Raw genomic sequence first — 27,048 nt, forward strand, 5'->3', positions numbered from 1 at the left:
AAAAACTGGAAGGGAAGAGTCATCAGGTTAAATGTGCAATGGGAAATGCACTTCACAAATAGTCTTTGTATTTCATTGTTTAAAAGCTGTTGTAAGAGTTTTTGTTGGTTTTCTTTTCTCTAAATTCTGAGATGCAGCATCTGCTGCTTTTCGACAGGATGGCTAAGTTTTATCCTGAGGCATGTTATTATAAACCATATTGCTTCTGTGGGATGTGTTTTAGAGTAGTTCTGAGCAGTTTGCAGATACTGGGACTATAAACTTATATTAATTGGGTTAAAATTAATTCCTTTAATACAAACCTGCTCCAGGCTTTCATTGAAATGGCAGAATGAATCTCTGGATGATTAGAAAAGCAGGTTGTTTGGAAAGGATGTTGAATGCACTCAGAAATTCTCTCTCTGAAACACAATCCCATTTAGAGTGTGGCATAGAACTACAGACCTCAATTAAAAGCTCAGTGGGTTTGCTGTCTCTTTGATTTATTTTTTTTCTATTAGGATTTTGAATGTGTTGAATGGGCAGGAGGAGAGTTTATGTTTGGGTGTAGGACTTGAAGGATGTATTTTCTGTTGAGCAAATGCTTTAGACTGGCAAACCGTATGCATGCAAATAAGTTCTAAATCAGTGAGCTGTATTATAACATACCAGAAAGGGAAAGTGCAGACTGTCCTGACTTTTTCCTTTCTTTGTTTCCTTTAGAGTGCTTTATATTGGCCTTGCCTGTAACACAGCACGATACATCTACATCTCGTACCTGGAAAATGCCTGGACCGTTCTTCCGATGGAAGTGCTGCAAGGTAAGACCTTCCAGGTGCTCCCATTATCTTGTTTTCAAGTGAGCTATGAATAAGTAAAAAATCTGGTATTTCTCTATTGTTTTGACCACAAATACCCCAGAAGATGGAGGTTCATAAAACACATAAACCATTGCTGTTTATCCTGGGAAATATTTGACGTCAAAAGGGTGGGTGTGCATTTGATTGTGCACAGTTCTGTGTTTATTCAAACAGAACTGTGTGAGACCAACACACCCTTTAAATAAACAAAGAGACAGAAGCATGAGCTATGAGGGTACACACCTACTGCAAATCCTGTTTGGTGATAAATGTGAACGTCATTAAATGCCAGAGGTTGCAGTCCTTGAAAGGATGCCGCAGAAAACCTCCAAGCATAGTCTGGGTCATTCTGTCTCTGTTAAATATTTCAGTTCCATCAGTGCTTTTAGATTATAGAATTTTTGTTTTAATAGCTAGAGCAGCAGTTCTCTCAGTGCGTTCTCAATGCTAAGAGAACTTCTTTAAGAGACATGCCCTTTCACAATCTTATATTCAAGGATAGAGGTGTGGTCTATTGACAAGTAACTTGAGTCCTGTTTTCAAATCCTTTGTAGAAGTCTGTAAGAACTTCGTTACAATGTTAAAGTATACATTGTTCTAGCTTAGTTTTATGACCTTTTTTGTGACTTTTTTTTTGTGGTGGGTACCACTTCTCAAAACCATGAAAAAGTGGAACTGCTTTACTTTCTGTTTCTTCAATATTTGAAGAGTACCATTTTTTACCATCTTTTTAAAGCCAGTATTTTGGTTTTATACAATAATATTTAGAATTTTTTCCTTAGATTATACTTAGAAGTTTTATTCTTCTGTGTGCAGCATAACTTGAATTTAAATTAACTTTTTCTACTATGCTTACAGAAATCTTTGTAAGGTAGACTTTGAGTTACAAAATGCCATTAGAGAGCACTGTGTGGATCTCTACATACACACAGAGATCCATTTGTGTCCTGGCTCCTTAAAGTTCTGAGCTATCAAAACACAGTTTATCATATTATAATTGCCCCAACAGAGGCTTTTGAATTTTGTTACTAAAAAAGCCCCCAAACCACAACTATTGAATTGATGCTTCATTGTTCATACCAAGTGTTAAAATAGGAACATGTTTAGAAAGAAACTAAAGAATGAGTATGTGTTATACTCCCACCTGCTCAAACATCTAGGGAAAACAAATGATGAATACAAAGCTTTGGATGTTGCCTTTTAGGTGATCCTGATTTAAAGATATCCCATATCTAAATACAGGGAAAAACCCTTTTGGTTTAACCTACACAGCCATAAGTTTGTGCCTGGAAGAATCCTGTAAGTCATGGCTGAAAAAGAAGTTTCTTGTACTTTGCATGTGGTTTTTATTCTGCTGAAATTTCAATATGAATTGCACAATAGATAGGTTTGCCTTTACATAGAGCAAGATTACACAGTACACAAATCCTGAATAATTGATGTTTGAAGAAAAAATTAAGGACTTTCAAAATAATACTTTATCATAAATGTATCTGCCAGATGTTACCATATTTAGCCACTGCTGAATCATGGGCTCCTTGGTTAATCTGGCTATTTGCAGTTATTTATAGTCAGCAAATGAGAGAGCTAAACCCAAACCAAGCCCACGCACAGCTCCCCCACCCAGCCCCGGTTCTCTGTGTTCTGTGTGCCCTTTTCACACGTCATTGTTGGTCCCTGATGTCCATGGGTGCCCTGTGTGTGTCTAACCACTGCCACTGCATTTGTGGGATTCCAGTCATCTCATTCTGGGTTGCTAAATGGGGGATCAAGGTTATCTTTTTAGAAGTACTGCTGACTTCCCCCCCCTCATTGATTCATTCCCTTTTTGCTCTTACCAGTTTTCCTCTTTTCTAGAGTTCTGTTTTTTCTCTGCAGCAGTTCCAAGTCCTCTTTCTTTGGGCTCTGCTTTCTCTCCAACATAACCACTGTATTGTCAGTGGCAGTAAGACGTGATACCTCAATGAAATTTGGTGAGGTGGAAGCTTTTATTTTTAAGTGAGCTTGTTGACAGAGGGAAGCAAGAGTTGGAGCTGCTTTCTCTATGTAAGGATTGCATTGAGAACCAAAAAAGAGTAGATTGTGTACAACATGTGGGCACCATGTGGGCCATCAAGTTGACAGGTCTTTGGAACGCCTGGTGAAGTCCTTGCTCTAATTGTGCAGAACTTTTTTCCAGGAAGCTGTCACATTCTATGTAAACTCCTCAGCTTGAGGGGTTTTAAGGCTAACAGAACTTTTAGTTGACTTCTGTAAAAAATTTACTTTTCTGTTTAATATGTTCCTGCAGTACAAGCAGGATTATCCCCATGTGCTGTTGCTGGAGGGCATGGAGACCTTTCTGAGAGATGACTCTGCAGACTACATCTATTGATTGTAATAAGAACCATGCTGTGTTCCAGCTGCCTTTTGTAGATGGGATGAGGACAGCTCTCATTGCATTGCACTCTCAAAGGAGTAAATGAGGAGATTTAAACAATTCACTTCTCAATCCAAAGTTTTCAACCACTATGCTGTATTGACTTGCACAGGCAATGTATGAAAATAAGATTTAAGGCTGAATCTGTAATAACTGAAGATTTCAAGACATCCTTGTAAATCATATATATATATATATATTGCACACAAGCAATCTTGTTCATTTGGCACTTAGCAGATAAAGTTTTGCTATGCTAGTTAGCTGCAATTTATTGTTCCAGGGCACTGGTCCAGGTTCTCTGATAACAGCTATGGTAGCTCTCCAATTTGCATGACAGGAATTTTTTCTAAATTACAAAACCATCTTGTTAACCTGAAAATGAGCTGTTTTCACTTGGCAGTTACTCAGCAAACTCCAAAACAAGTACTATTCTAAGAAGTGACTCCTACTGATGTTCCAGCAACACAGTTATGTCTAGAGAGCAAAGAGTTTGGCCTTTGGCTGACAATAATTATGATGCATATTTCTCTTGAAATAAATTTGGATCCCTAAATCTTCAGCTCACGGTTTACATATGAATTATCCTAAATTCACTAAAATTACAAGCATCACTCTAGGATTGCTGCACTTGTTGGAACTGTTGTGCAGATGATGAAATGGTGGTTAGTGGTTTTAGCAAATAATTTCACAATATATATAGTGAGCAACTTCTTTTAAAAAGAACTGTGGTTAGCAGTAACAGTAATCCACAGCAGACTTCTTATGTGAGTTGTGGTAAAAACTGTTTCAAATAGCTACTGTTGTATAAATAATAAAAATCACATTAATAATGTACACATACTAAAATAAAAAGGCTGTGCCTTTAAAGGCAAGTGTAGTGAGCTGATTTAAAGTATAGATTTGTTTTCAGAGAAACTGAGAACACTGTGTTCTAGTGCTAAAGATGAAAACATCCAAGATCCTGTTGGTTGAGTTACGGCCTTTTGTGTTCAAACAAACTCAGTTCAAATAATTTCTGATGTGTTTTTTATTTGCCCAGCTTTAAGAATTTGCTTGCTCCTAACAGCCAATAAAACTGAATGTTTTATGTTAATTAATGCATTTTCTAAACCAAAACCACTTTACCTATATTAAATTAGCTCTGCTTTGTTATTGGGACAGCTCTTGGTTGCTATTTGCAATGCATCCATGGCTCTGCATTAAAGAAAGTAGAGACTCCGTGAGTTTTAAAACTCTTTAGCTTTTTGCATAGAAAATCTGTGAGTTTTAAAGCCTTAAACTCTAAATGGTAAGGTAATACAGACTCAATTTAATGCAAGCTTTTTGTTTTTCAATACAGTGATGTACTAGTACCAAAACCTTGAGAGAGAGATACATTTACATATATATGTGTAATACCCAAAGCTTGAGGAGTTTTGAGTTTGATTTTGAGTGAATTTGACCTGGATATGTCCACCTGGTGGACATCTAACATGTGTGTACCTGCACTATATCAATTTCATATAGTGCTATTGCTTATTTCTCCTAAGCAAAATCCACATTATTCTGTATGTTACAAAAATGTGTTTTCCTGCTCTTAGGAGTCTTCAGCCTAAATGCCTAAGTAATTATTGATTGTCCAACTGTTCATTACTAAGTCAAGTGTAGAGGACAGAAACATGTTGACTGAATCATCAGTTGTGCCAATATTTGTTTAAAACTGAGGCAGTAGAGCTTAGGAATTGGTAAACTGTGATGACTATTTTTAATACCTCTGAAATAAGGAAAAAAAAAATCCCACTCAATCTGAGGGTGGCAAAATAGTTCAGGCTTATTTAATGTGTGATGAACTACAAAACTGTTTTGTTTTTCTAACTTCTCCGCAACCCTGCCTTTTCCTGTCCTTCCCCACTCCACACAGGCCCCCAGAGAGGTGTTCCAAGGGGAAGGTTCCACCTACAGCCAGCCTCCCACGCTGAGGGCCGTGTGCTGGCTGTCCCTTAGCTCTCCTGCTGGAGGAAAAAGTGGTCCCAACCCCAAATCTGCTGGGTAGATAAACCTGAATATGCTGGGTAGAAACCCCAAATGTGCTGTGTAGACACTTGCACAGTTTCTGCTGTAGGCTGGGGCTGTCATTGGACTGTGGTTGGTGGCAGTGAGAAATGGGCCTGTCATGGGGCTGTGGTTGATGACACTGAGGACTGAGGCTGTCATGGGGCCATAGTTGATGGCAGTGAGCTCTGAGGCTGTCATTGGGCCATAGTTGATGGCAGTGAGGACTGGGGCTGTCACTGAGCTGTGGTTGGTGGCAGTGAGCTCTGGGGCTGTCATGGGGCTGTGGTTGGTGGCAGTGAGCTCTGGGGCTGTCACTGAGCTGTGGTTGGTGGCAGTGAGCTCTGGGGCTGTCATTGGGCCGTAGTTGATGGCAGTGAGGACAGGGGCTGTCATGGGGCCGTGGTTGGTGGCACTGAGGATGGCTGTTGTAGGAGTGGGTGAAGCAGTGGCAGCGCCCACGCAGGATCAGGCACAGGGCAGGATGCAGCTGCAGCAGGAGGGAGGCCCAGTGACTCTGCCTCTCAACAGCAGCCATGGAAAGTGATGTCTTTGGCCTAACCTGAGAAGCTTGTGTGCTGTTCTCATCTGGACCATTCCATGCTAAATGCAGAGTGTGTTGGTGTTGAGTTTAGAAAGAGTTTGCTGGGAAGTTTTTGGGGGTTTGAGGGAGTTTGCTAGGTTTTTGCAGGGAGTGAGAAGGGCAGGAGGGGATTATTTCTTGCCTCTGAGATGGTATGGATTTCTCTGATACTGTCTGGATTTTATGACCTTTGTGTGCTTCACTGTGGTGGTAAGGAGACTGCTGAGAGGCATCAATGCTTTAATTGCCTGCAGCTTGTGAAAATGGGACTGTATTCCAAAGGCCCTGGGTCACTGTCAAGGCACAATGAATCTGGCAGAGAGACTTGTCTCCCTAGGGACTGTGTCTCCAGAGGAGAACTGAGGTCATCTTAGAGGGAGAAAGCTTTTGACAGGCTCTGCAGAAGGACTTGTCCTGTCTCTCTGTGGCTTGGTTGCCAGTATCACATTACCAAAAGCCAATTTGTACTGCACAGCCATTTGTCACTGGAGGGTTTTTGTAGTTTTTCTCTCCACGTGCTCCAGCTGGTGAGTGCAGTTGCTCAGATGTTGTGTTGGCCCCCTGTGGCCCTGGTGCTCCTGCTGATGTCTCCTTTCTGCAGGTGTCACACATGCAGCTATCTGGGCAGCCTGCATCTCGTACCTGAGCGCGGCCGTGCCTCCGGAGCTGAGGACATCAGCACAGGGAATTCTGCAAGGCCTGCACCTGGGGCTGGGCAGAGGATGTGGAGCCATGGTTGGAGGGGTTTTGGTCAACTACTTTGGTAAGTAAAAGTAATATTGAAAAATTTAGTTTTATTTATTCTGGCTTTACCAAACTGTTAGCTTTAAACTTATTTATGCTGTAGGTATTGTTATATGTTAAGAGTTATACACTTTGTATACAGGATCATAGAACTTCTCAGGCTGGGGAGGGCTGTGAGATATCCAGTCCAGGCCCCTGATCAAAGCAAGGTCAGCACTGCATTCAGACCAAATTGCTCATGGCTTTGTTCTGTCAGTGTTCCAGATTGATTCAATATGTTACACCTAGATATTTCATTATTGTGTCAAATACCTAACCTCATCTGTAAGATGAATGAATCCTATGTGAGAGAATAGGTTGATACTATAAAGCCTCTCGATGAACAAATGAGAATCTAATTACTTGCTTAAAAATCCTTTACAAAGCCTGTTGAAGAAGTGATGGGGGAGGAAAATGTAATGAAACAAGCTAATAAGAGTCTTCATGGGCAATATATAGCCAAGAAGCACATAATGCTGACTCATTTTATTTTATTAAATAAGTAGGTTCTCAAGGGAAAAAAAAAATCTCATTACAGGTCCTGCTGCCACATTCAGAGGAATAGGAATGGCTTGTTTAGTGATTCTGCTTCTGTTTGCACTGATCCAGTGGATGTTGGTTCCTGATGAAGAAGAAGGTAAATATTCATGTCACAGAGACACTACAGAATTAGGAGTAGTGAAAAACAGATCTCTCTGTAGCTGCTCCTGCACCTTTACTTTTGTATCTTTGGTGTCTTAACTTGAATTTGACAAAACAGTTCATTTTCAAGTGGGAAGTTTTTGTCCTGAGCAATGAAGAAATTGAAGTGGGGTGCTGCTGCTGCTACAGGAAGGGCAGCATTGAGTGTCCATAGAAGAAAAGGATGATCTGTTTTGCTGCCTGTATGTCCTCTCAGTTCTGAGAATCCTTAGGTTAGTCTTCACAGCTGTAGTGAGTCATTTCAGTTGCATCAATTTGTTAAGGTCACCTCAGTCCCACTTTGTGCTCTCATATTCAGTCGAAGCCACCTGCTAGAAATTGTAGAGATGGCTTCAGAGGACAAAAAATTTTATAGATTTTTTTTTTTAAACCTGAGATATCCCCTCTCAGGGGGAACTTGAACTTTTTAATCTCCATCTTTATCAATATAAAGGCTAACCAGAAACTAAATACTTAGAGCAAAGTTAGGGGTTTACTGTGACTACAGTTCTTACAAAGACAATAAAATTCTGGCTAACTGTGAAAAGTCATGAATTTTTGAGCTGCTTTTTGCCCAAATACTTTCCAGTATGAGTTTTGAGTATGAAATGAATGTTAGTTTTCTTTAGCTGGAATATTAAATTAAGTTATCAGGCTGCCTGTACTGAAGTGTTCGAATAGATATTTTACTAGTATTTTCCTCAGTTGTGTTCAAATGATAATGGCAAAAAATGGAAAGGTGAAAAGGCTATTTGCTGCTTCACTTTGCCATCAGCAGTCAGTTAATTACACATGAATCTACAAAAGGCCAGTTTGTTCATAGTGGCCTTGTTCTCTTTGTTTCTGTCCTTGGTTTTCATTTAATACACACTACCCATTTTAACAGTGTATATGTTCATTTAAAGCATGACAGTAATTAGGCTGCTTTCAAGCAGACCAGTTGGATGAGTAAAATGAAGCATGTGGTCAAGGGTGTGCAGGATTACTCTCCTCGTTTCTTCAGTCCTTGAGAACATACAGCCCTTGCTTAAAATATCCAGTACTATCTAGGAGTTGTAAACCAAATGTGTAAGAGTAATTTTTTTAATTTTGAAAGAAAGATCTTCTTAATCGGTAAAATATTTTCTTTGGAAAATTTTTTTTTCAAAGTTCACAGGATGTGTTTTTTACAGAGAGCACAGAGCTATTACTGAAAATAACCCCCAGTTACTAAAAATCTGTTTAATTATTTTTTGTATGAATACTCTGGCTCTTCAGGATTGTAAGGCACATTGGGTTGGGTCATGGCAGTCATTTTATGGATGACATTTCAAGATAGTTACAAAAACTATTACAGTTTATTGCAAGACCTGAGATGTAAAGGTCTCTTGGGAGGATTTCTTCCTTTACCTGAAACTCTTTGACAGATACTTTGTGTCTTCCAGTGTGTCACCACCCTTAATTCTTGTCTCACTAACTGCCTAACCCCATAGGAACTCTTTGGTGGGAACAGCTGGAGTTTTTCATGCTCCAGGGCCCAGCAGCCACGTTTCCCTAACCAGACTGTGCTGGGTCTGGCTCCTGGTGGCTGTGCCAGTGCTCTGCTTTCAGGGCAGTGATAACCACAGTGTGAAAGCAAGGAACACTTCATGCTCATTGTCTGCTTCATCAGGGTTGTTCTTTTTTAAGCTTGTTAGCTTTTCCAGTAATGGTTTTGTTTTAAACTTCAGAAAAGACAATGCTGGCGGAAAGGATTCCAGTGCCTTCCAGTCCTGTTCCCATAGCAACTATTGACCTTGTGCAGCAGCAGTCGGAAGATATCATGCCTAGGACTGAGCCCAGACTCCCTCCAAAGAAAACTAAACACCAGGAAGAGCAAGAGGATGTGAACAAGCCTGCCTGGGGCATCAGTTCTTCTCCGTGGGTCACCTTAGCTTATGCTGTCTACCAGATAAAAGAGATGGTTAAACTATCCAAAACCAATCCCACTCCTGAGAATCAGCCTTTACAGGTAATCTTCTAATGTTCAGGAAGCTCTTATGTAATTTTAGCAGCTTTAAAATCTTTATAGCTCTGTAAATCTGTTAGTACCTGGTAGGTATTTTCTGTCAGCTTGTAGTATAACTGGACTTGTGACACAGTAGTTGAAATAGTGCATGAAATAGTGTTGTTTTCTATGTGTAATGTAGCAGGAATAACTTTGCAAGTAGTATCTTCCTGAAGATGGTAGGAGAAGAGACATAGAAAGGGACTCTATTTTACAGACTTGGATATATTTGTATTCCCTTTAAGTTTACATTTCTTTTCATGTTAGTTGAAATCTGCAGGTTATGCATTTTGTAAAATTAACAAGGTGATAATTGAACATGAAGATGCACAGCTGCTTAACAGACTGTAAAATTAATTTTATTTAGTTTTGCTTCCTTAGATGATGTTGTCAGACACGTACATGGCTGCTGTGTGCCAGACAGTTACTGACTGGATACAAAACCTTCTGTAGAAGTTAATCTCTTTTTTACCTAGATAAGAGCTATCCTGGGACTTAAAATATCTGGTGGCTGGTGCTTACTGTGCACCATTACCCTTCAGTCTCCCCACAGAGCAGCTTGTAATAGCTGCCTCAGTGGTTGGATGGGCTTGGATCTTGAACTTGTAATGCTCTGGCCATGCCTTTCCAGCTGGAGCTGGAGCACACTGCTAAGCCAAGTAGGGAGGTGCTGTCAGTCAGGGCTGGAACAGCATGGGCAGTCTCAGCCCTGTGTTTACCTGTCTGAAGTTCAGGGTGGGCGAGGTTCCTTCTTGCACCCAGTAGGCGTAAACACAGAAATGCTTTTTCCACAAGTGCTGTCTTTAGAAATGGGTAATTTGGGATGTGAGTGTGAATCAGCAGAGCTGGGTGTAGGAATTTCACCTGGTCAGTGACCTCCTGCCTTTCTTACTTGACTTTATTCTTGGAAATGTGTGAGAGGCGTGCTTTAGATTCGTTGGGGTTTTTGTTCGGTTTCAACTTTTTCAGAGTCAAAGAATGTGAGCTGAAGATATCACAGGGTCTCTGACATCAAAGTAATGTGTCCAAACAAACGGCTCAATTTCCCATTGCAAATGTCCTCAGGGTCTTGGTTAGTGTAAGCAGCTGCCCTCTGTTAAATCAGAGCAAAGAAGTTACACAGAAGTCAGGCAATGGACATGGCAAGAAAATGATGTTTTGCAGGTGTGTGGTGTCTGAGAGTGACTTGTCCAGCACTGCCAGAAACAGCCCAGCTGCTTCCCTGAGCACTGCAAAGTGCCAGAAGGGCTTTTGTGCCTGTTCTCTATGGCACATGTTCTCTTCACAATGCTTTTATTCCTGTAAAAATACAGTGCTGATACAAAAGTAGTTGTTAATGTGCCAAAATTCAATGCACCAAGAAAATTATATCTTTTTCTTCATCATGTGTATTCTCCAAAATTTCTCATCCCTCCTTCAGTGCTCCAAGAGGACAAATTTGCTTCAAAATATTTCAGGCTCAGTCATTTATTTTAGGCTGATGATACTGAAATACTGAAACCAGGAAAAGGCTGTCAAGCTCTCTTACTGAATTTGTTAAATAGTTTCCTTTAAATGAAAATAGAACATTTGGAAGGAGGGTCAGTGAACAGAGAATTAGTGACAAAAATGATTCCTTCTTATTTCATTAAGATTTTGGATTAGTTTTGCTTCTGCTTGCTCATAGTCCTTCAAACCAAAGGACATACTAGCCTTATTCTCTATGCTTCAGTGCAAAACAAATAATCATAGGCAGTGCATCACCTTCTAATGAAATGTGTTAGTGTGGAGATTTGCTGTTTCAGCCCTGGGAATGTAACTGGTGTTTAAATGTGCTCTTATGTTCCCTGATAAGGCTTGGTTGAGAAGACTGGATAGATTTGTACATCAATACAGCAAAAATTCTGGCAGTCCGAACAGTACCTTGGGGAGGGTGGGATCAACTGAGAAAAACTGTATTTAAGAAGCATGAAAAAAAAAGTTATAGACTTGCTTAGTCATAATAATTATCTTGTCTAAACACTTTGAAGACCAGTTAATTGCTTTTTTCCCCTTGAAACACAAGTTTGTTTTTTGCATGCTTCTTGGGAAAGTGCAGTTAGGAAAAGATATGGAAGGTAAGCTGCTGTCTGCTTGCTGTTAGTGTCATCTGGATTTAAATGTACCTTTTTGCTTTGCTGCTTTAAATTTGACTCTTTTTTATGTTGTGGGCATTCAAAGCAAGTGCCTTGTGATGTTCCAGCAGTGCCTGAATGCATCTGGGGGGTGCCAGTGGGGACAGTGTCCTGAGTACTTATGTTGACTTTTGCCATGCAATCCTTTCCCCTCTTCTTAGAAAACCAGTGAGAATTGCAGTGCTTCATCAGCCAGCTCAGCAAGACAACCCCAAAATCCAAGAGGTGCTGAGCAGTCCAGAAACTGTTCAGCACCAACAGCTGCAGCACCATCAGATTGCCAAGCAGATGGCAGCCGCGTGGTGTCGGATGGTGATGCTCAGCCTGCTGCTGCAGGGCCCTGAGGCGCGCTCATCTTACCAAATCCAGTGCATGGAATTCTGCTTCTCACCTGGGAAACGCTGGACTAGGAGCTCTAAAGTAGGACTTCCTTCATCTTAACAATCATAACGTGATGCAGTGCAAGCTTTTAACTGTATAAAGAATATTCATATGACTACACAGAGCAACATGAGCAGGGAAGCCAAAAGGTCGGATTCTTGAGGGAAGTGATGTGGGCAGATGTAATGGTAGGGAGAATTCTCAGCTGCTTTGCTAAAGCTGAGTCAAGTGCTATGAAATTTCTTTACCATCTGTGGAATAAAGGGAGTTCACTCCTCATTTGTTGAGGCACAGTGTGTCTGATTTGATTGGATAATTTTTTTTCTTTAAATTTATTCCCAAATCAAAATTAAATTACTTTTTTAAGGGAGACACTGAATTTCCCTGAATAGTCTATCAGAAAATACCAGATCTAATAATTCTAGCAATGTCATGAAAGTATCTCTGGAAAGATTTCTCAGAAACAGAGTAGCTTAAGGAAATGTATCTTAATATCATGGTGAGGGATGAAGTAAACCATATGCATATTCAAATAATATGTTTTTGAAGCTAATGTTCAGCTGTTTGAGATGGAAGTTTATTTCTGCAAAGCAAAGGTTTTGAACTGGCATTTTAGTGCCACACAAAAGCTGGAGGAAAGCTTCTGAAGAAGTTACCCTCTGTGCTTGCAGCCCTGCATGTGGGCATAAGGTTGTGTGCATTTGGGTAATTTTAGGTTTGATGTTATATTGAGACAGGAGTCTTTGATCTAGATTGCACAGCCTGAGATTGATCAGTGATCTTTTTGGGTTTTTTATTTCCTCATCTATACAGGGGTTTATTTAATGCAGTGTAGTTATTATGGTTATTTATTAAGAAAAAAGTAAGCTTTAAGTGCCTAGGGAAGGTGGGGGGGTAGGGAGGAATCACCTAAAAATCTTAAATGTTTAGGATTATAGGGGCAAAGTAGTGGATGCAGAAATCAAGTAGAGTGAGATTCTCAGGAGGAAGCAAATGTAACTCAATTGCAGTATGTTTAGGAAGTTACTTTGCCCAATGTCAAGACACTGGAGGACTTTGGATTATGTTTTGTCATGCTTCTTAATACTGTCTGCAGCCAGCTCGTGCTGGTGCATAGTGAAAATTGCTGCTGGAGGGAAATCCTCGGGCTCAGGGAAGAGTCAGGGGATCAGTCAGGACAGTGTTTTGGCCCATGCTCTTAGATGAGCAGCTTGTTCCCAGGAGATGCTGAGCACTCTGCTCCCCTGGGGGTGAGGGAGCGCTGCCCTCCTGGAAGTGAGATGTGTGTGAGGTACGAGGCCTTCCATGGGGAGGGTCTGGGGGGCTGAGCTGAGCAGAGGCAAGGCCAGCAGGAGCCCAGAGTCAGGGAGAGGAAGGTGGCAGCAGCTGAGCAGGAAAGGGGGTGCACAGGTTTACCCACTTTGACAACTTTTAGCTTGACTGAAGGGGTGTCCCGTAGCTGTGCTTTAGCTGTGCTTTTAGAACAACCCATGTTCTGGCAGTGCCTGGGACCAACACCATAGACAATAAAAAGAAACATCAATGACTAGCCACTAGTTACTTTTTTTGCACTTGAACTTAAATGTACTGTACTCACATAAATCCTCATGACTTGTCTAAGTGTCCTTTAAAATCAGAAATGTATTTATTGTATGTTTGTATAACTTGGGGGAGAACTAAAGACTGAACAGGTGACAGGACAGAAGGATGCTAAAAATCATCTTGAGGCTAACCAACCATTTGTTGAGTTCATGCTGTATGGTGTTACCTCAGCTGCTACTGCATAGCACCTGGATTGTGAAGTGAAGAGCTTGTACACTGTGTTTACACTTCAGAATTGTGTATTTGAAATGCCTGCTCTTTTTGGAATTGTATAGTCATTCTATGTTGCAAAATGGACATGTACACCTGGATTTTGATATTTGTGAAACTGTAAAAACTGTGGTAAGAAATATAAAATATCCATAACATATTTAATAGTATCAACATGAACTTTTATTTTATTTGTTCATATTAGAGTCAGCAGTGAACATAATCAACCTGAAGTGAAAATAATTCAGTGATAATGACCTTTTACTAAAGTCACTGGAGGATGCTGAACCAAGAGCCTGGGAACTACTCTTGCACTGTGTTAAAATAGTATTTGATAATAAAATCTGACTGTAGGCACCAGTTCCCTTCTGTGGGGTGCAGGGGCTGTTAAGGGACAAACCAATGTGTGTTGTAAACTGGTCAGTGTGAAAGAGTGCAGAGCATCACTGTGAACACTGCAGAGAACACAGAAAAATGTAACATCCTTTGTTAAGGGAGAAAGGCTTTTGTAGGGCAATGTTAGGGCAATGGATTAATGCCTAGATTCTGTTCCTAGATTTTCTAGCTGAAAACCAAAACAACAGCACTTAACAATTGTGTTTCAGTAAGGCTGTGTCATCTCCACATATCACAGGAGCACTGTGCAAGTGAACAGGGCTCCAGTGACAGCAGCTGCTTTTGGTGGGTCTTGTTTATGAAACCCTTTCAGTGTTGGAACAGGCTTGGGAGGATTTTTAAGGTCACCATTAGCTACCCACTAAGGTAGCCATCATCTTTCTCCTGTTGCTGCCATTCTGTTTTGCATGTATTTAAGAGTTTCCTGCTCTATTTTGAATAGTATTTACCCATCCCTGCCAGACAGTGGATCTCACAACTACATACAGCGTGAGTTGATTTTTATTTAATTTTTATTGCTTTTTAACTTTTTTCCTTGTTGAAGTAGGTGTACCTGGTATTCTTCTAAAACATGTAATTACCTAAACTAAGGTGGGGGGTGGGGCTTTTCCATTTAACATATTGCTTAGGTAAAATACTACCTTAATGTATAATCTGGGCCATTGTATGTAAATACATGTTATGTATTTACATGCCTCCATATTATGGAAGGGTAATCATCACTACCTCACCAAAGAGAGGATATTCAAAAACCTGTTTAAGCTCAAACAAATCTGATTCTCTTCCTTGGCCTCAAATTGCTTGGATGGGAGTTCTTGGCTAGCTATGAAGTACACTGAAAAAACCCTGTATTTCAAAACATGCAAAAAACATTAAGACATTTCTTGGAGTATCCTTTGCCTAATCCGTAATGATTTTATTACTCCATTTTCATGATGGTGACACAAAGATAAAATAAAACTGATTTGGTCTATGGTCATGGTTCAGGGGGAGTTTTCACCCTTCTCCCAAACCAGCCAAGATAATGAGGCCTTCCTCTGTTTTCACAACTGCTTGTGGCTAGTGCCAGAGCCCCCCAAGCCAAACCTGACTTCCCAAGTGTGGGTGGCAATTTAGCTGTGGATTTGGTAGCACCAGCCAAAGGTGAGTCTTGCTGCTAGCAGCCTTCCTAAACAGAACCCTTGCTCTATTTTTGAATGTTCTTGATTTAACAGCAAGTGCACTTTGGATCACCTGCTTGACATGGCTTTTCTCTGCTAAACATGCTTTAGATTCTGCATAGGTACTTAAAACTTTATGGCACTAAAAGGTGTTAAGTGTCTCTTTACTGTAAAATGGAAGTGTTTCTTTTAAGCTGAAGCAATATAAAGGAGAAACGACCACATCAGTAAGGCTTTAAAGCTTTCAAGCACCAACTCTGAGTCCTTTGTTACACAGAGGAGCTCCTGGATTATGGTATGGCCACACTTAGCACCGTTGGAGGTAACGGGTTTTGTCCCTGCTGCAGCGATGGGCAAGGAGAACCCAGGACAGCACCTGCACTGCTGAAGTCATGCTGCACCACTAGGCATGTCACAAAGGACAGACAGCCCTTTTAAAGCACATAGATCCAGTCTGACATGCCTTTCTTGAGCACCAACTGCTCCCCATTGCTCACAGTTCCCAGTGGCTTTGTGAGATCAGATGGTGCATTAATCAGAATTAATGGTCTTTTGTCTTCTGCAGTTTGTAAGACAGTAAAGGAAAACAGCAGAGTGAGAACAGAAGAATACAGGGAAAGACAGTCTAAAGAACAAAAGAAAGAAATTACTTCTTCAGGTGGGTGAACTGAGGTACACACACTACTCCCTAGCATAGGACTGTGTGATACATAAGCTGAAAAGACACGTGACTGCCTAAATTTCTCTCTGGTCCTCCCCGCTTCTCCTGTGAGAAGCCCCACAGACAGCTGAGAAAGGGAAGGTAAAAGATTTTACCCTAATTGTTTTCCAGCAATGATTTTCTGCTTCTTACTCAGTGAACAAACTACTGGCTACTCTGAGGCCAGTGGAGCTCTGTGTGGGTTATCTGCATTCCCAGTTCCAGGCTCACAGCAGCACTCTGGCTCTGCTAATAGCAGCTTCTCCAAGCAGCTGAAACAGCCTCAGCCTTTGTGGCCTTTTTGGAGCTCTGCAGAGGCCTGGAATAGACAGCAGCACCTGCCTGAGGTAAGCTGACACTGAAACTGAAGGCAATAGCAAAAATGTTTAGGGATGGAAAAACCTCTCCCAAACCATTATCAGAGGTGGAAAAGCAGAGGGCTAGAGAAGGGTTTAGCAGAAGATCTGTACAAGAGGGAAGAAAGTATGTAAATAAACAAAGACTTAGAAAGAACAAAATGCTGTCTAACTACAGCAGAGGTCAAGAATGGAATAATATGGGCGGAGGGTGAAAAATCAGACAGCATTCTGAGGAGCAAGGGGAGCTTAAAACTAAAGGCAGAGGCAGGATGAAGCTAACAGACCAGCCCAGCCAGAAGGGGAAACAAACCTCGTTCAGCTGCATCAACTCTCTATAAAAGTCTCACAAACAACAAACACAGTTTATCAACACTCTAAAAGCATTATCAGAAGTCTTGACACAGAGGGTACTGAGTAAAAAGGAGAGTATTAAAAATGGCTTTTCCTCCCTCTAGTGCTCAGCACAGAGGACTTGATGGAAAGGGCCAAAACAGATTCTCTGTTTACTAGAGGTAGTGTTCTTGGTAAAAGAAGGCATCCTGGCGGACAGGCTGTCTCCAGTACTTGCCTTGGAAATACACAATGTTTGTTTTCCTAGTGAAAATACCCATAGCATGAGATTCCTCTTCACTTGAACAGCCCCCATGGTAATCAGGTGACATTGGTGATACAGGAAAGAGTTTTTTTCAAAGATCCTTCTTTGTCCACCAGCAACCACAAGAAAAGGCCAAGTGTGAGTTCTCATTCTGTATCCTCTCTTTCTAGGAGAAGTGTGTTTTCTGTCTTGTTGTTGTTATTTCTCAAAGCTCAGAGCAGCTCAGTAGCATATGGAAATGGAATTTGTGAATGCATTTCATTTTCATTCTCCTCATCTTCTTCATGGACAGAATTGGCTGGCTCATCTTGCTCAAACTGTGCCCTTGTCTCAAAGAGCTGCTCTTCCAGGAAGAAGCTCCCAATGCCATACTGCTCATCATGTGCCTTTGTTTCTGCAGCTGAGACGTGGGGAGATCCCAGAACAAAAGCTGCAAACCTGACAAATTTTGGAAGGGAGAAGTTATCAACTGAGAAATATAAAGAAGAAATACTGTAAATTCTAGAGGTATTGCTATTTAGGAAGGAGTGTTGTAAGGACATCCCCACAGGCAGTGCAGATGAGGGGAAGTTCCAATAACGGATGGCAACAACCACAAAGATTGGTTTTCCCAGCTCATCTTTTCAGTATTTCTGTAGAAGTAACTTTTGCTCTTCTGGAAACCATCTGCAAGGTCTTGTGACTAAGCAAGAAGATCTAACTTCGTTTTCACATCTTGTCAGTACTTGCAGGATAATCCAGACTAAGCATTTGTACAGTGGGGTAGTTGGTACTTTAGCTTCTAAAAATAAATTAAAGCTGTAGCACATTTGAGACAAAGGCTGCAAGAATTCAGGTGTGTTGATATTGCTAATGAAAGGAAAAATTGAAAATTCTGCACTCCTACGTTGTATGTAGTCACCCTGTTGCTGGTGCTGTGTGTGCACTGTGGGCAAGCTGAGCTCAAGTCTTCCCAAAGAATTCCTGCCTCTAGTGAAGCTGGAGCTGCAGACTGGGAATTCTCCAAGTAAATGCCAGAACAAAGCATGAACTTAGCACTGTCCCTATACTGCAATCCTCCACCAATCTTCCTTTCAGTGGGCAACTCCATTGAGGAGAGAGAACGGAGCTGGAGGTTTCTGGCAAGAGTGTGGGAACAGACGGCAGTTCTGGCACCTGGGTAAGTGTCGACAGCATCAGAGAAATGTATGAAAAAGGAAATGCAGCTACATTCTGGAGTTCTGGTAAACTGATCAATAATTTACATTTCAGACTTAACATTTCTGTGAGATGAATGTCGTCACCTCACTGTTCTTGGAAGCTCTGTTAGTCTAAATGGGGAACAGTTTGCCTTGGGATGAACCACAGTCTGATGCTTAATGGGAGCTGGGAGGGGTTCTCCAAATTGATTTGCTGTTGGTTCTCCTTTTTATTTCCCTTTTCACAACCAGAGAACAGTCTATAACACCTCTATTAATGAAATGATGGCTAGAAAATGTGTGTCAATACATTTGGTGGTATTTAATTTTACAATACAACAGTAAGCTTTCACTTTTTTCCCTCTCCATCATTCTAAAGGCAAGCAGCTTAGAAAGTAAGACTGGTTAACAGTAAATCTATAAAACCTGGCAGAGAGGCTGTCTGCGTGCCAGTCCAAGGAAGATGAAGGTTCTGAAACTGGGTTTAACTTGTTACTGAATAAATTCCAAACTGACTGGGGTTCCTTTAAAATGGTGACAATTGGTTCTGTGGCAAGGACTAAGTCTTTGTGGCTGGCTAATATTTGAAACTCTGCTTCTGATCTCTTGAAGTTTTTGTTTTTATGGGAATACACTGTTATGATTAATTTTATACTCTACAGGGTTTTCTGGCTTTGCTTGCTTGACCCTTCCTGACCTATATTTGTCTTAGTTTTATCTCTTAAGCTATACATGGCACAGCTCTTCTACCTGTTCTACTTGCTCGTTGCAGGTATTGATTTCTTTCTCTGTATACTTAGTCTTAGATAGTGATACTTCAATAATAGGATTCCCTGACTCTGCAGATTTGCAGTTGGAGAGCTTACTATAGGTAATATTTGAGTATGTATCTTCACTGTGCCCCAGTTTTACACCACAGAAAAGGGTACTGTTCTAAAACCTGAAGCAGGGCAATTTCACTGGTTAGAGAGGCACCAGGGTCACTGCAAGGGCTTACAGAGGCACTGTAGGAAGCCTTTAAGTTCTGTGACCATGAATCAGCTGTGAAGGTCTGCAAATTGCCAAGAGTAATTTGTGGTCAGGGAGGAACAAAGAGAAATTCAATGCCATCAGCGAGCAATCCCCTCGAGAGGTGTGGCTGTGGTCCTGAGTGGGATATGCAAGATAAACACATCTGGAACAGTGCCTGCAGTGGCATTTAGGTCTGCAGTGTGTTTAGGTGTGCAATGTGTTTCCTGTTTTAGAGAAGCCAAGGTTTCTTACCTGTGTGGAGCCTGGAGTTTGGATACAGCTATCCATGATGGGAAGTCAGGGCTCCTGCAGAACGAGCGCAGCTCCTCCAGAGCTGTGATCGTTTCACTTTCACCTTGTTCTCGATACTCCTCTTCAGTAAGGTATTTAAACACCAATTTTTTTGATTTAAAGTGATGCTTCATTTTTCTAGAACAAAATGAAAATAAACAGTATTTATAAAGTCTTCTGCCATGTAATTATCTGCCCTTTTTCTCTGTACCTGCTATTAAAATGCATTAGTCACCTCTACCCTTTTAAGAGAACAAGCTGCATTCTTATATTTGAGGGCAAGGCATGTAATGTTTGCTAGCCTGTTTACCCTAGGTCTTAACCAAAGCTGTAGAATTTCACATGATATTTAATGAGCTTCAGATGAGCTTTAGATCAGGTCCTTATTGTGTATGCATGGACTAGAATCTCACAGAATTAAATAGATGGCTGCTTGCTCAGCCATTTTAAGGTGCAAAATGTGTCTGTGCAGAGACATGGGCTGAATCAAAACTCAGTCTGCATATGTTACATCAAAGATAAGCAATGCTCTAAGCCTGTTGTGAGTTGTTCATGTTGTTTACTAGCTAGCTTCTCTTAAATCTTGCTCTGAATTACAAAACTGAGTAGTCTGAGGCCAAAATGTTTACAATCTGATGGTTTTTTAGTTGCTGCGTAGTGATGTATAATATAATTAGATATAAATTAGAAAGTGTGCCATGTTCTGTTTCCTTCTGTCAACTGCTTTCAATTTAAATGTTGTGATGAGTTAAGAGAAGCAAGGGCTGGATGCCCATAAAACTTTCAGCTCTGTATAAAAACACCTGCTCCAACATCAGCAGCATTTAACTTTCCTTCTTTTATCCCTTTAAAGCAGAGAACTGTAGTAGTTGTTTAGGTCAAATGGTGAAGGGTCTTGCTGGCTCAGTGAGATCCACTGTTCTTAACAATAAATACTGCAAGACTTTAAATTATTTTGATATATTTGCTGCTCTGAACTGTGTATCTGGCATCGTGGCCTCACAGTTTGGTGCTGTGACTTAAGGATTTTGAAACAGAAAAATTCAAAAGCCCTTTTCATTCTCCTAAGAGAGATTACTTGTAGAGCTGTATTTCTTTATAGAAGCATCAGTTCATACAAACCAAAAAGAAAGAACTACATGAAGAATAAACTACAGTGTTTCAGAGTAAAACTTGAAAGTAAAACTTGTGGCCACATCATACTGATTCCAGAGCATTTCGAACCTGTTTACAACAGGTGCTGATCTTACATGTTGCTTTTGAAACAGCTGTTGCTCCTCAACTGCAGGCAAAAATTGGTCTACAACAAATGACAAATTCTACCTAAAATAAAAACAATTCAGGCTGCTTCATACTTCAGCATGTAAAAAGAGAAGATAAAGACTAAAGCAGTATGTTTTTCAAAAGTAAACAGTGTGTATAAAAAAAACCCCAAACCCAAATTATTTGTTTTTTATTATTTTGGTTATGCCAGTTCTAGCCTTTGCCTCTTCCTACTTCTCTGCGGTTCAGCAGAGTCCACAGCTATGGAACAGTCTGTACTAAAGACTATGAAGCTGGATGCCATCCATCCCTGAAGGTAAAAAACAGATGTCAATTGGCAAGGCTTTTTAGAATCTTCATTTGAGCATTGCACTTGTGCTAAAGCATATTTCAAATTCAAGGATGAGCAAACACGTTGTTCCTGTATTGCTACTGCAAACACTCAGCAAGTTAAGGTGTACCTACTGCAGGCAGTTCCTGTTCAATTCCAAAATGTAAATGGGCCTCTAGGAATGCTGAGGAATATCTCCCTAGTTCTGATAGATTGCTTCTATGAATGAAAAGGAGAAAAACTAAAATCATGGAGAATGCTATTTTGTGGACATGTGATTTTAGTCTCTGAACTCTCTTCAACCTCCAAGGACTGTCACTTTTGAACAGCTGCATCCTTGGTGATGGTTCAGTGTTTTATCTCTAGGATTCCATATGAGTTCACTGCAGCTTCTCTCACTACACATCAAACCAAGGCAGTACTGCTGCAGTCTCATCAATCAAACAGAAATGTTCTGGTTGCCATATGCTGTGGACTAGAAGGTGCTACATTTGTCCTTAAGAACACAGTCACACTTCTCCATTATCCACAGAACAAAACTCATGCTTAAAACTGCCAAGTGGAAAATCATTTCTGTGTCTCTGGACCTTAAACCTTTCCTAAGGCAGTTTTACATTTGGCAAAATTCTGAACTAGTACTAGAAATTCCATATATACACCATTATTGGTGTATATGTGGTATAAGTCTAGGGTTTTTTTCATGATCAGCTTCCAGCATTCCCTGGTTCTCTCGGGATTTGGACATTCACAAACAGACACAGACCTGGCAATGTGACAGGCAGCACCCAGGGGGTAACAGAGGCCTTTGGAGCAGAGGCTGACTGCTATGACTGCATATGCAACTTGAGGGATGGTGACTCCAAAGTAGATGAGGACAAAGGCTGTTAATTGGAGTGTCCATGTGAACAAGGTTATGCTGAGCTCTGTGGTCAGCGGCCCATGCTGATAGCTAATGGCAAAGCTGGTAATCCCCACAGCCAGAAAATACCCTGTAGGAACAGAAAAGGACATGGAGAAAAAGATGCAAACTACCCCTAGAACCTTTACTTTGCTTCCCAAAGCTGGCAGCTGCTGTGAAGTGTAGCCTGCTGATTCCTGTGTTGTGTTACAGGTAACTGCATGATGTTTTATGTGCTTTCTATTTCCGAAGTGTGCCAAGAGTTCACAAGGTTATCTCTGAACAGCTTTTAGCCAATGCTGTGGGCTGCACATGAATTCTCACATGACCATGCTGAGGCAGGTGCCAGATCAATAGGTTTGTCAGCCCCTGCAGCCACATCCCATTCCCAATGTGTACATCCATTTCCCACAGCCAGCAAGCTGCAGACCAGAGGAGCTGCCCTTTTGCTCTTACAGGAAAAGTATGTAACAACAGCAAATAAATGAACAAATAATGCAAGCAAAATCTGCTCTTAGAACTCTACATCTCTTACAACTTTACAGTCTTCTACATCAAACTCTTTATTCAATGATACAATGTGAGTAAACACTCATTTGAGTGGATTAGGAACCTTTAGAATATTTCAACATCTGTGGCTTAGGAGAAAATAGAGCTCTATATGAGTCACTTGATTTTCTTTTTTTATGGGCAAGTATTCATCTGACCACTAAATTAAACCAAAATCTGCAGCACATTTCTTGGTAATTTTCTTACCCAACAGGTAGATTTTGTGTTCAGACCACAACCACTGTATATTCTCTTTGAAGCAGTAAATAAAATAGAGAGAGACCATCCAGGAGCCACTCATTAAAATCCAGAAGGTACTGTGCTAGAAATTTAAAAAAAAAAAAAAAAAGTGAAAAAAAACTTCATTAAAAAAACTCAAGCCAGAATCAGGACCAGTGTTTCCAAAGGAACTCACAGGAAAAAGCAGATATGAAATTCTTTAGACCTACAGGGTTTGAGACTTCCACTGCACAGTCCTCTGCATGCTACAACACAGTATCAATTCCAAGCAGACCAACTGCATCCCTGTATTTGTGTATCCTGTCACAGTATAACCCTACTGACATGTTCCCAATTAACATATCTCAGCAATATTATGGGAATGCACAGGCTTTATTAAACTAAAGGAAAAATTCCCATCTGCCTTACAATGAATTGTCTCTGGTGAATGGAAGAGAATCTGTCTCAGCTGCCACTGTATTTTTATTTAAATTGATTCATAGACTCAGAGGTAAGTTTAGCTCCAGTTCAATGAAAATAATTTATGTTTCAGAACAAACTCTTCTTGTACATCACCAATGCCTGTTCAGTTTAAACTCAGGAGAAAGCTAAATAGAACTTGACTCTGACCTAACTCTATTTACTTGATTCAAGCAATGCTGCAGTCATTTCAGTGCAGTTACCTGGCCACAAAACCAGAACAAGGTCAGAATCTGGCTCTGTACTGTCACTTCTTGTATTATGATGATTACTATTATTTTATTTTATAAATGTAGATTTACCCTTGGAATAAACCTTTTAAGTGTCAACAGGACAAAGACTAGCAGAGCAAGAACACCCAGTATTACTCCAGAAAGGTAAAAGAACTTGGCACTCCTGTAAAGAGAACAACAGAGAATATGGTGAGAAGTATCATTTGTAATTGGTTAAGACACCAACATTTGTACAAACAGCAGTGATGTTCAGTAAGAACTGAAATCAGCTGTAAGTTAGAGTTGTAGTTATACAGTAAGCAGGCCCAGTTCAGGTATTAAATCTGTGTAAGGAAAAATTCCCAGGAGATACTTAAGGTCACTGGAGTTGTTAGAGGTTAAGAGACTGTGCTGGGGTTTTTTAAAGCTCACACTACTTCTCCCTGCATTGACCTTCTAGTCTCTAGTACACAGACGAAAATGAAATAACCAGTATGGTTCTGCACTGCAAGAGAAGTTTTATTTTAATTTAAAATGCAGAAAACCCCCACAAACCCACAAGTTTTTTCTCCTAAGCATATGCATTCATAAATTCTATCTTCTTAATTCAGAGTTAATGCTATAAAACCTATTGCTGCTCTGCTTGTTTCAGAGGTGCCTCCTGACAATTATTTTGTGACTCACTTTGCTTTGAAGTTGTGGGCACATATTTTGCTGTAACAACTGAGTATCCTCCCTTACGTGCTATGAAAAATGTGCATCAGAAGAAAGGCTGGCACAAAGGTGGAGGCAAAAGAGGCCCCACATGACTTTATTTCTAAGGAAAAGCATCATTAATAATCAGCATTATTTAGCATTCAGCTATCCTCAGTGGTCTCAAAAAGGGAAAAAGGACTTTTCTGATCCACACACTTGCCCACTGAGGATTGATTGTCTTGGTGTCCCCCAGTGCAGGGAGCTTGGATACAAAAACCCTAACACAGCTGATTGATAAACAGCATTAGGCACTCCAAGATATGTCACAATCTGTCCAAACACAAATGGTATGAGGAAGTTTTAAATATATATTCAGTTCCTTATTTCACTTTCCCAAAGAACTGCCTCTTTAGCTTAGAAAACAGACCAAAGATGCACAAGCTTTGGGAAAGAAGGTCAAAAGCAGCCAGTACTCACCTGCTCAGGCTGTTTGCAAAATGGAACAGAAAAATTCCAGCTACAAACAAAAACAAGAGCTTTCCATCTAGCACTAAAAAGGGGGGAAAGAAATAGAAATTGACTTTAGAGTAATTCAGTCTGAAATGCTGATTATATAAAATATCAACAGAAAAGTCCCAAGCTTCTTACAGAAGAGATGGTACATTCAGTAGCACTGGCAATACCAAGCCATCTGTAATCTGAACTCAAAGATTTGGTACTTACTTTCTCTTTTCACCCTCACAACGTATGGTTCAATTTTGAAGGGTTGTATTTTGAAACAAACGTCCTCTCCATATTGTTTTATGCTCAGAAAAGATTCTGTACATGTCTCTGGCTTCCAGAGGATTTGAACAGCACATGCAACAAACTCAAAAACAGTTTCTGAATTCCGGCAGTTGTTTTTTTCTGAAATAGGCTCAAACCGGAACCTTTCTCTGCTGTTAACTTTTATCTAGAAACAAAGAACAGAAAACACAGAGAAGCAGCTCACAATCACTGTGGGGTTTGGTGAATTATACTGCATATCAGCCATGCATGTGGTAATGAAAATCAGTCTTAATGGTTTAGTATTGGTTATTTATATTATGCAAAGATTAATTGTTTACAATTAATACCTTACAAGGTAATTCAGAGAACTCACTGGCAGCAAAGTTCAGTGGAGGGACCTCAATCCATCCAAAAGCACAGTGGGTTTGGTTTTACTGTGACACTTGCCCACACACAAATTTCTAACAAAGCTAGTGATACCTGACTGACCACAGTTTGTTTTGTGAATGTTGATACCCTTCCTCCTTCCCCTCCTGAACTGTAACAAATTTGATTTGCTTTTCTTTATAATGCAATCTTCATGTTGGGGACATAAGAGGGATGAGGAAAATGAAAGATAGCATAACCAGAAATTTAAATAGAAGCACATTCCTGTTGGGTATTTTGGAGTTTTTTTTCTGGATCCCAGTGCCCTCTCCCACCAAACTGATCAAAGATCTTGTCCATCTTCTAAGCTGAGGTGATTTTCCTGAGGACTCTGATACATTCTTTAGGGCCTACTAGACAACAAAGACCTATGTGCAAAAAAGTGATGCAAGGGATAATAAACCAGGTTTGTACTGGGAAAGGAGACAATGTGTCAGCAAGCAGTTTGTTGTGGAAAAAATCTGAACTTCCTGCTTTTAAACACTGACTCCAGGAAAGTTTGTGGGACTGATGGAGGGTTCTACCACCTGGAGCCTGCTACCATTCATAAAAACACCTGCAACATGTTCCTGAGGAAAAGTCCTGGGAACAAAGTGATGTTCCACTTTCGGATACCTGAGAGAACAGTCCTCCAGCAGAGACAAAATGAAACTATTTCCTTCCTTTGTCTGGAGACACACTTCCAGGAAAGTAAAGGAACCATGGAGATGGTTAGCTCACTCCTTTAGCTGTTGAAGGGATTTTTATCTGCTTCAAGCTAATCTCTAAATGTGTGTCTGGTAAGATGACCCTCTGCTAACTCAGGAGAACAAACACATTGCTGCTGCTGTTTGTTCATTAGTCACAATCTAATGAGCCTTTGGTTCCTACACTTTGGTGTGCTGTGGTGAGAGAGCCACAGAACTGCATGTAGTCCTCAGATTTAGAAGTTCCATAAAGGCAGCTGGTGATAGGCAGAAGCATTTGTTGCAGAGGTTAACAGTGATCCATCAACAGAAAAGGTGTGCAAGAATATAATACACAATCCTGAATTAATGTTTTTGTCGCACCATAACACTCTTAAGGCAGAGACGAAACCTCACTGCATCCCAACTGGAGGCCCATAATGCTGGATTTATATCATGATCACAGCTATTTAATTCCATAGAGATGCTGCCCTGATCCTGCTAACTAGCTGGGAAAAGCTCACATGAAATGTACTGACTGACCCCAGAACAGCCTCTCACCTGGATAGTTGACCACAGGTACTGTAAGTGAATGGTTCTGTTTTGCACATAGCAGTAACAGTTTTCATCCTGCTTCTGGATGACATCCATTTCCTGCAATAAGCTGCAGTTTTTACCTGGGGGAAGCAAAAAAGTTAATTTTAGGCATGTGTCAAATACAAATATCTAATTATAGTCCATTTCATTGTTGTAAATCCTGACAGAAACATGTTCAATATGATTTAGATGGAAATTCAAATTGGACTTTTAATCAAGTAATTTAGACTCCAAAGTAAACTGCAATACCTTTGGAAAAGAAAAAAAACAAAAACAAAAACAAAAAACAAAACAAAACAAAAAAAAAAAAAAAAAAAAAAAAAAAAAAAAAAAAAAGAGGGTGGTATTTTTAAAAAATGTACTCCAGAAAAGCTTGGCTTCAGCGTCAGTGTTTTGATGGCACTGGAATAGGGCCTCTGGGCCAAATTCACTGCTGCCATGAGTGGGTGTAGCTCCACCAGAGTTCCCTGTACCAGTGGTGAATGCAACTGTGGGAGTCTGAGCAGGTAAACAGACTTACATATTAACACAGTCATTTAGCACATG

General features: G+C 40.5%; 2 protein-coding genes across 4 annotated transcripts in view; one reads left to right on the forward strand and one right to left on the reverse strand.

Annotated features, from left to right (window-relative positions):
- MFSD6 (major facilitator superfamily domain containing 6) overlaps positions 1–14,095 on the forward strand; it is a 34,641-nt gene extending 20,546 nt beyond the window's left edge. For 2 of the 3 annotated variants that reach the window (XM_058809138.1, XM_058809137.1), the window contains exons 3-7: positions 703–800; positions 6,474–6,635; positions 7,194–7,292; positions 9,046–9,326; positions 11,677–14,092. In XM_058809138.1, coding sequence (XP_058665121.1) covers positions 703–800; positions 6,474–6,635; positions 7,194–7,292; positions 9,046–9,326; positions 11,677–11,859 — 823 coding nt within the window. In that variant the 3' untranslated portion in view covers positions 11,860–14,092. Of the gene's footprint in view, positions 1–702; positions 801–6,473; positions 6,636–7,193; positions 7,293–9,045; positions 9,327–11,439; positions 11,459–11,676 lie in introns of all 3 variants that reach the window. The other variant, XM_058809139.1, reaches the window with a different exon arrangement.
- On the reverse strand, positions 13,518–26,559 carry NEMP2 (nuclear envelope integral membrane protein 2). Its single transcript, XM_058809141.1, has 8 exons — positions 26,467–26,559; positions 24,770–24,998; positions 24,524–24,596; positions 23,441–23,534; positions 22,647–22,761; positions 21,756–21,981; positions 19,360–19,536; positions 13,518–17,356 (listed from the first exon to the last, which is right to left on the reverse strand). The coding sequence occupies exons 1-8, from the start codon at positions 26,554–26,556 to the stop codon at positions 17,131–17,133; spliced, it is 1,230 nt and encodes a 409-aa protein (XP_058665124.1). The 5' UTR covers positions 26,557–26,559; the 3' UTR covers positions 13,518–17,130.
- Positions 26,560–27,048: the final 489 nt, after the last annotated feature.

This window comes from Ammospiza caudacuta, chromosome 8 (genome assembly GCF_027887145.1).
Source record: "Ammospiza caudacuta isolate bAmmCau1 chromosome 8, bAmmCau1.pri, whole genome shotgun sequence".
Taxonomy (NCBI): Eukaryota; Metazoa; Chordata; class Aves; order Passeriformes; family Passerellidae; genus Ammospiza; species Ammospiza caudacuta.